Consider the following 10,000-nt stretch of genomic DNA (forward strand, 5'->3'; position numbering starts at 1 on the left):
AGGAACGGATATCCTCAGGATAGCCTACGGACTAATAGGTTGAAGACGTTTTTTTTGTATTGGTGCTTGTGAACATTTCATCCTTTCAATGCGCTGTTGTGCGCGATCGACGGGATTCCGGTTAACTGGGGATGTGATGCACACATGACAATACATCTGTTACACCAGGTGTGGCTAATCATCTGTGATTAGGACTGCAAATTCAGTTGCTTCGGTGGAGATGCGAACCAACAGTAGCCTATGACTGGGGAACTATGACTCCTTCGGAGGCTGGATAACCTGTCGCGCCACGACATGTCACAAAAGGCTGTGCAGTCCCGTGCACTGCACTGCACTGCTGTAACCCACCCATCCCCCACAGACAAACATTCATGTTCTGAAAAGTTCAACACGTTCTGAACATTTTAGCCGCTTTGCATTAAGTTTTCGAGCAGACACTTGTCCACGGTGACGCAACATCGAAAGTGAAACGCAGAGACTGTTCACAAATAACTGAATAAAGATTTCATTAAAAAAAACCCACAGCATTTCTATGAAAATGTGCTGGGTGACCACACTGCCTATACCTATCCAGATGCACGTATAGCAACAATGAGAAAGAGAGGGAGAGACGGAGAGAGAGAGCGATTAGCGCGTATCTCTCTCTCTCTCTGTGTGTGTGTGTGTGTGTGTGTGTGTGTGTGTGTGTGTGTGTGTGTGTGTGTGTGTGTGTGTGTGTGTGTGTGTGTGTGTCGGGGAACATTTGAAGTGAAACAAAAAACTTACCCTCCCCACTTCAGCATCAGATGTTGGTGGTCTACAAGTCAATATGTTTACCCGACTATCTTGTAGCCCAGTCATGAAGTTCATAAAGCCATCGGTAGCCTATAGGCCAAGATATCCAAAATCCCTCCGCAAATTTCTGCATTGCCTGAGTTCATAGGCTAAAACAACTTTATTTAGGCCTAACTTATTTAGCTTACTTTATTAGCCTTATTTAGGCCTATCGTATTTAGGCTTTAACGTGGGCCTATTTTACAAAATATCGAAAGAAGGAAAAGACACGACAGACAAGTTGAGGCTTACTGATCGTAGCCTATTACAGCAAATCGAACATGCGCTTTATGAACACACTAGCCTGAGGGCAAACATCTTCTTGGCACTATTGAGATAACCAGGCCATGCCATGAATTCAACTACCTGGGCCCACACTAAAATACTGACAGACTACAATTGCTTGGATCTTCAGTGGGGTTCGTGGGTCCGGGGGGATGGGTGGTGATGGCACGCTTCATGTATTTTTCCCCACCCCATGCATGCACGCGGGAGTCGGGACATTCACCCAATGAATGACTGAGTGCGGCTAAATATGCCTGTTGCATATCGTAGCCTAATTATTCACACATCACGTCAAGTCACAAATTAGTAGTCTCTTGCAGTTGACCTATGCCAAATTAACGTCCTCCCTGTAAGGCTGCACTAATTCAAACAGGTAGAGGAGTCGGCTTAGCCTATAGCCAAAGTCTATAAAATGTAGCCTATTTTTTTGTAATTTCCAATTATCTAGGCTATGTTTACGATAATGATTTGTTGCGCTACGACGGTGCTCAAGACAAGTTGGAACATAGTCATCTCAAGTGCTCCCATTTTATTTTGATCCTGCTTTAAGTCAATGGGCGAGAGGGACGGATGAAACGGGTGTTTCATTCGTCCCGACAGTGTCTACTGACACTAAAATCCCTTTTGCCTGTAAACCTGACAACTTTGGCTTTTCATACTTTCGGATATGTTAAAGTTTTCGAGTAAATCGCAGTGTTTCATTCGTCCCGAGTTTCATGAGTCCCTGCTCTCCCCTACTGCCTAAACTGTTACAGTTTAAATGCGTCCCTCATCCAAAACTGTGTGTGTGTGTGTGTGTGTGTGTGTGTGTGTGTGTGTGTGTGTGTGTGTGTGTGTGTGTGTGTGTGTGTGTGTGTGTGTGTGGGCGAGAGAGGGAGAGAGAGAGAGCGAGGGAGAGAGGCGCTTAATTCCCCGCAGAAAGAGCAAGGCGATGTCTCCAAATATTAGACAAATGCATCTTATTTTAGTTAAGTAGACATCAGGGATGTATTTTGCTTAATAGCAACGCCGACCTGATTGGTTCATATTGCTCTGAGAAGGCTAGGCTATATTTTAATGGGTTTACGCGCGCGAGGTCATCTGTGGTCACAGTCGCCAGGTGCTATTATGACATTAAAGTCAGTTTAAGCCATGCATATGATGAACCAGTTTTCTTGTTTGAAAAAAAAAACACACTTCCCGGTGCGCAAGGTGCACGACTGACCCAGATGAAATCGCACGAGGAACTCCATGATTATGAGATGACATTGCATATATTTCCCAGCATATATTTTCCCCCCCTCTCTCTCTCTCTCTCTCCAAACCCAGTTGTACTTGGACTCACTTTTAACACCGCTGGCCTACCCAGGTGAATCGCAGCACACATTGCAGTGAGCCGTGCCGTGTGCGAGTGCTGAGCAACTTCACCCCTAACGTTTAACCTAGACTAGCGAGTGCAGTGTTGTAAATCACGTGGAATAAGTGCAGCGATTACCTGCATAGCCTACTTAATTATGGAAGTGAGTGTCATTTGGACTGCCTATGGAATCAAGCCTACTGTCACCAAGCTCTTCCTGTCTCCCCAGCCTCGCAATGGATGGACACCTGGCCACCGCTCCTCCGCCTCCTTCGGAACGGATGACTGTGGGGGGGATCTCCAAGGAAATGTGGAATTTCGGACTTGTATAGATTTGGGGTGCCCCGGGACTCTTTTAGATTTCTGTTAGTTAATAAATATTATTTTAAAACTCAATATTTGTGTCTTGGCGTATTTGTGGTGTACAGTACTCTCCAGGGTATTTGGTAACAAGGAGAGGTGTCGCTGGAAAAATGCGCACTTTCTCACCTGCGACACATAACCCGACAGTTGGTTACACTTAGCCTAATTTGAGCACGAAAACAGCAATATCAGTCGCTCGCTAATTTTTGCCAATGTGACAACATTAAATTCATTAGGGAAGTGTAGGTTAGGTTATCGCCCCAGCTGTTGGCGATGTGAGATAAATAGCCAACGCTTACACGCTCAAACGAAGCGCTGTTAGGTTACTGCGGTGAGGTGTATTGCACTCTCAGTAATTTTTACCAAACGAATAAGTATCCACATCCAGACAACAAGTCTGAAGTTGCAATATTAGACGTTTCAAATCTTGCGATGCGATAATCGGTATGGCTTCTGGCTACACTCAATTTACATTTTGTCAGAGCTTGCACATTAATGCAATTCATCCGATTATCATTTTTTTTTTAAAAAAGAAAATTCATTACATTATTTAGGCTATTCTTTTTATGACTCTTCCTACTTCCTGGAGGTGTTCTCACACAATTTATAGGCATGTTGTTATCCGCTGAATCGGTGCGTGCTGGTGAATATGAGCATATATTAATATGCCGTCAGCATCGTCTAAAACATTCCAAGCGCTCCCAAGTGCCACCCGGCGGTTGTTTGGGTACACTGCAGCTAGGCCCGGTACGTACCGAGGTGGATGACGTGGCATTACCTCGGTAAAGGGTGTGCATTGTAGGGGGACCGACTGTATATGTGTGGAACTAAATGTGTGTACACCTCATGGCCTGCTGTGTCCATGTCTGGGGCTCTTTAACTATTGCCCAAGTCTTCTGGAAGTGGTCAAAGGCAATGAGGAAGTCTGTGCACACATACCGCACGTCACTCTGTCTGTGCCACAGGGCCTGCAGTCACAGTGTGCCCACATCATTAGTCTCATTTCCTCAAAACAAAAGCCTCATTTCATTTCCAGGAATGTCATTCCATGTGAACTTTGACTGCGCTGTGGTTTTAATCCCAAGACAATGCACTGGCAATAATTCTGCTCTTTTATGCTGTGAAGGATGATTAAGTTTTAATTTGCGTTTTTGACTTTCTACTACACAATGGCCTTGAGGCAACTGGATCATCTCCACATTGGTTATAATCTTAAAACAATGCTAGCAATGAGCTGTCTCTTTTAGTGAATAATGGATTTTAATCAATTTGTGATTTACGCAGTGGTTATGAGACAATTGGACCATCCCGACATTGGTCATGATCTTAAAACAGTGTTAAAAGTGAATTGTAGCTTTCAGGCTTTTATTACAGACCTTTTAGTTTTATATTTCTGATTTCCATAGGGACCATCAGACCACGAGTTTGAAATGAATATCTCCACATTTGTCCTGATCTCAGAACAATGTTGCCAATGTCGAGTTGTCCCTTTTTAAGCTTTGATTAATAATGGATTTTAATTTATTTGTGACATCCACAGTGACCATGAGACAGTTTGACCATCCGCACATTGTGAAGCTGATTGGCGTCATCACAGAGAACCCTGTTTGGATCATCATGGAGCTGTGCACCATGGGAGAGGTGAGAGGAGAGGAGAGGAGAGCTGGCCATGGGTGAATTTCTCAAAACCAAAGTTGCTTACTACATTAGCTACTTCGTTGCTTTCAATGCATTTTCCCATTGGCAACTACCGAAGTTGCTAACAGGCTAACAACTTCCCTTTTGAGAAACTCACCCCATGTTTGCTCAGTCATACTGTAGTACTGGTAGGTTAGTTGATACACTGCGCTCTTCCATGTGGTGCGTCTTCAAGTTGAATAAACTCAGCAAGTGAAGAGGTGGATCGCACTGAGGTTCTTCTTTTCTTCTTTTTTATTTTCTCTTTTTTACATTGCAGCAGAAAAAACAGACAAATGTTTCGGCTGTTGCCTTCGTCAGTGTCTTCATGTTTGCTCAGTCGCCTACTCTACTCATGGCCTGATGAGCCCCAGAATAACCACCCTGCCCCATAACCCCACTTCTACCCTCTCCCATTTTCTTTCCTCTGTTGACTAGTCTCATCTCCTTTTGTAAAGCGATCTTGGGTTGCTTGAAAGGGGCTATATGAAACTACTAGTCAGTCACTGCCCTGATTAAAATATGATAGCCTTATCTGATTTGTAGTGTGTGTGACAGAAGTGACACTTCACAGAATATTGCAATCAAACCTCCAGTCAGGCAAAATCACATCTGCAAAAAGACTTGGAGATGTGTTTGAGAAATATCCTGTGGAGATGTATTCAGGATGTATCCTGAGGAGTGTCTGTTCATCTTCCAGATGGCTATGAGTCATCAAGATCATTAAACAGCTGCAGATCTGTATAGAAAAATATGTCATAATAGTTTATACTGTAACATCTGGCTTCCATCTTACCGTGATCTTATTTTAGTATTCCATAATAGTTTGACCAACTGTGGAAGCTGTGACATTTGGAGGATCAAAATAAGAGTTTGGATGGAAGGAAGGTGATTTATGAAAATCCTTCTGCCTGCCACAGAGCTTGTTGCTTAAATCATGAACTTTAATTTTGAAATCTAAAATGTATCTTGGACAAGCGCTACTTCCATCTGGTTTGAATAGGATTACAAACATTGATTGATTTATTTATTTTTTATTTATTTAATTTTTTTGTATGTCAAAAACTGCTATGCACGTCCTTTGCATTACAATATCTGTCATTTCCATTGTGTCTATTGTGGTCTGGACTATGAATAGGGCTGGTGATTTTAGCCACTGCCCTCCGCCTCCACCTGTAATGTTGGATACCAGGGTCGCTGCTAAGGTTTTTGGAGCCCCTAAGTATAACTGGTCAGGAGGCCCCTCTCGTATAATAATAATATTAATAATAATTATAGTATTCATAATTTCAGTATGCCTGAAAAATTATATTTATTTTGATAACTAATACATAGGGTATATGTTTTTAATGTAATTTAATTATTTTTTTTCATGACCTCTTTTAGTCAATCTCAATGTACGAGGCCCCAGTTTAGGGGGCAAAGAGGTTGAGGTCCTAAGCGCTCTGCGTACTCTGCTTATGCCTAGCGGCGGCCCTGTTGGATAATAACAGGAAGTTGTCCCGTCTGAATGTGTGTCTCTGCAGCTGCGCTCCTTCCTGCAAGTGCGCAAATACAGTCTGGACCTGGCCACGCTGATCCTGTTCGCATACCAGCTGAGCACCGCGCTGGCCTATCTGGAGAGCAAGCGCTTCGTACACAGGTAAGCAGGGAAGCTGACGGAGGGGACAAAAGGGGTCAGGTGTCCTGGGCCCGAGGATAGAGGGGACCTAAATTAGGGATGGGATATCGGTATCGGTATCGGGTTCAGATATCAACATATTTCAAAGATCGGATTTTCCCAAATTATCGGAATTTTCCTGATACAGACATTGAGTCAGGTGCAATGTTAATTTGAAATCATAACACTTGCATATTAGTTTTCAGGATGGGATTGTTACTTTTTTACTTGTTACTTTCAACTTATTAATTGGTTTCCTGTTCTTCTGACTCCCTTTTCTGACCAAATAGTCTACTTGGGCCTACCTCAAGTTGAAACCCATGCATATATGTGATTTTGGTATTGGATCGGAGTAGTATCGGTATCGGCAGATATCCAAATTTAGATATCGGGATCGGATCGGAAGTGAAAAAAATGTGTATCGGTGCATCCCTAACCTAAAATGTGGTGCTCATTACGTTGTATGCATTGGGTGGGGGGCCCTTTCAAATGAATCAGTCGTGGGCTTGCTGCAGATACTGTAACAGCAGACGTGCCAGGAGCCCTTCTGATGTTAGGATTTACAGTAAATCAAAATGTCAGGTTTTGATGATCCTCACGGCTGAAGTCTCCCAAATTTCCACTCTGTTGTTGATTGTTTTACCTCCTTGCTTGGTAGAGGATTAAAGCTGTGTCCTTCACACTCTCTCTCTCTCTCTCTCTCTCTCTCTCTCTCTCTCTCTCTCTCTCTCTCTCTCTCTCTCTCTCTCTCTCTCTCTCTCTCTCTCTCTCTCTCTCTCTCTCCCTCTCTTTCTTTCTGCTTCTATCTTATTCCTGCTTTCTGCGTCTCTCTGCCCCCCTTCCCCCTCTCTCTGTGTTAATGTGTGTGTTTTTTTCCCGTAGGGACATTGCTGCCAGGAACGTTCTAGTGTCTTCCACAGACTGTGTGAAACTCGGGGACTTTGGGCTCTCCAGATACATGGAGGACAGCTCCTACTATAAAGGTATATAAGCCAGAGTTCAAACAGACACTTTTGCACACCTCTGGATAGGGCTGCTTGATTATGAGAGAAATCAATATCACGATTATTTCAGACAATATATGACAATATTTTTCAAACGATATTTCTTTTAAAGACGAATTAATTGTGATAAATAATTCACAATCTTCCCTCCCTTCAGCACTTGGAGTGGAGGGCCATAGAGAAACACACAGTGGTGTTCTGCATGAGTGTTGTGTTAGCAAGTCTGCTTTGAGCTTGCAATGGCTCAAGTGGAGGGGAATGCATTGCGCTTTGCGTAACCTACCTTTTGGCAGTATAGACAAATGACAAAAGTATTGTTTCAAATCGATATTGTGAAATTGTATATTGTTTGACAGCAATATTGATATCGCAATATCAATACGATGTATTGCACAGCCCTACCTCTCTAGATGGACAGGTGCCTAGGATATTATCCCAGTGAGGTCGTCATTCAAGTGTAAAGAAATCCTGCACACTGTCCATTCCACCTTCAAACTTGAATACAAGCTTTCGGTCATCTGACCCTCTTGTATTGAAGGGCTGGTGGAATGGACATTGTGCGAGATTGCTTTACACTCGAATATAAGCCAGAGTCCCAAAGTGTGTTGTTGACAACAGAGAAAATGGACTAGTGAGAGGAATTGCATCTGTGTAGACCAACATGCAACATCGCCATCTGCTGGTTATTGTTAAGAATTGCATGAAGAGAGAATCACAACGGTTATTGAAATGCACATTGAACTGTGATATTGGGTCTGTTTATGGCATGTGGTATACAAATACGCTTGCCTTGCTTTGTTAAGGCTTGCTATCATGTATTATGCATTTCTTATTGTTCACTGGTTTTATGATTATTGTATTATTATAATAATTATAATTATTGTATTATTGTTGTATAATTAATTATTGTATAATTATAATTATTGTATTAGTGTATTATGCATTTCTTATTTTTAACTGGTGTATAATTTTAGTCATGATCAGCAAAACATATTTACTCCTTTAAACCATTTACACTTCTCTTCTCTTCTCTTCTCTTCTCTTCTCTTCTCTTCTCTTCTCTTCTCTTCTCTTCTCTTCTCTTCTCTTCTCTTCTCTTCTCTTCTCTTCTCTTCTATTCTCTTCTCTTCTCTTCTCTTCTCTTCTCTTCTCTATTTGTTATTGACAGTGCTTACTGTATGTCTTTGACAATGCTGCCAATACCTATGCTTTATTTTATTGACTATATGCGTATGTCTCTGTCTGTCTCCCTGTGTTCAGCTTCCAAAGGGAAACTGCCCATCAAATGGATGGCCCCAGAGTCAATTAACTTCAGGCGGTTCACCTCGGCCAGTGATGTCTGGATGTTCGGTGAGTCACCTTCTCATATTCACAAACAGTGATGGGCAAAATGGATTCCTCGGTTACAATACAGTGTCACGTGTTACAAATGAATTCAGCCAGGTGGATGGCTGGTTGAATGATCACATGGTTGAATTGGAGGGGTAAAATAAGGGTTGCATTCCAATATGTGACCTTGGGTCCTCCACTTGTGCTTGTGGCCTCACGTTTTGCTGATGCCCCGCCTCCGTGGAGAAAGCAATGAAGTTTCTCCATTGTCAGCCCAGCCACAACAATTTTTGGGGCACTATTCTTAATTCACCATCCAGTTTGCAAATGAGAAAATGACAATTCAGCTCTTGCGAGATATTAAAATATAATGCTGTTGTCAGTGATGTCATCACAATGTATTACTTCCTGGTATCAGGCCAAAAGCACAAGTGGAGGATGCAAGTCTGCATACTGGAAAGCACCCAAGGTCTGTCAGAATGTGTGGCCATCACTGTTCAAAAACCTCCAAATGCAGTTCTGCTTTTCATGAAGCACCTCTTAGCATTTCTTAATTGTCAGTCGTCTGTAAACAGTGATCATAAGTAAGCGTTTGTTGATAGTTGTCTCCTTGTACAACTTGTTGATTTTTGGTAGGCACATATATCTTTGCATTTGATGATCGTCAGTGAGCATTTCTTGGTTGTCAGTAAGGTTTGCTGCAGTTGGGCTCATTACCAGTAAGCATTCTTTTTGCAATTCATAGGTACAGTATATACATAGTGTCTGTATGTATTATACAGATCAGTGGTTCTCAACCTTTTTTGAACAAATGCCCCCTTGACCTCATCATAAGCCTCCCAATGGCCTTTTGACCTCATCATAAGCCTGCCAACTCTCCCTTTGGTATTAAAAAAGAAAATCGACTAATGCACCCCAGTGGCAACTAAGCACAGCCTCATCTCAGCTTTATCTTTTCTCAACAACCCCCCTAAGGCTCCCCAACGCCCCCTGGTGGGCTGCAGACCAGAGCCCCCGTTGAGAAACACTATGATAGACACCCTAATCTGCCTGTATCAGGGCTTGACATTAACTTTTCCACCGGCCACTGTGGTTGTGTTTTTTTTTTTCCTTTACAGTAACATGATAGTGTACATACCTCAGAAGATGATGTGCTAAAGCAAGATCAGTGTATAGTCTACACTGAAAGCATTACTAGCCACAGCCAAGTTTCACCAGCATTTGGCCGGTTTGTAAGTGCCAGTGCCAAGCCCTGGTGTGTATTATGTCTAAACTCTCTCCTTAATCTACTACTCTACTAGGCGTGTGCATGTGGGAGATCCTGATGTATGGCATCAAGCCGTTCCAGGGGGTGAAGAACAACGATGTGATTGGTCGAATCGAGAACGGCGAGCGGCTGGCCATGCCCCCCAACTGCCCCCCGACGCTCTACAGCCTGATGACCAAGTGCTGGGCGTACGACCCCAGCAAGAGACCCCGCTTCACCGAGCTCAAGACACAACTCAAGTGAGTAGACACACACACACACACACA

The 10,000-nt window shown here is 42.9% G+C and overlaps 1 protein-coding gene across 8 annotated transcripts in view; it reads left to right on the plus strand.

Moving 5' to 3' along the window:
- ptk2aa (protein tyrosine kinase 2aa) overlaps window positions 1–10,000 on the plus strand; it is a 222,384-nt gene that overhangs the window by 178,518 nt on the left and 33,866 nt on the right. For all 8 annotated transcript variants that reach the window (XM_063185699.1, XM_063185698.1, XM_063185694.1 and 5 more), the window contains 5 exons: window positions 4,338–4,438; window positions 6,001–6,116; window positions 7,017–7,117; window positions 8,399–8,488; window positions 9,769–9,973. In XM_063185699.1, coding sequence (XP_063041769.1) covers window positions 4,338–4,438; window positions 6,001–6,116; window positions 7,017–7,117; window positions 8,399–8,488; window positions 9,769–9,973 — 613 coding nt within the window. The remainder of the gene's footprint in view (window positions 1–4,337; window positions 4,439–6,000; window positions 6,117–7,016; window positions 7,118–8,398; window positions 8,489–9,768; window positions 9,974–10,000) is intronic.

The sequence above is a fragment of the Engraulis encrasicolus genome, chromosome 20 (genome assembly GCF_034702125.1).
Source record: "Engraulis encrasicolus isolate BLACKSEA-1 chromosome 20, IST_EnEncr_1.0, whole genome shotgun sequence".
Taxonomy (NCBI): domain Eukaryota; kingdom Metazoa; phylum Chordata; class Actinopteri; order Clupeiformes; family Engraulidae; genus Engraulis; species Engraulis encrasicolus.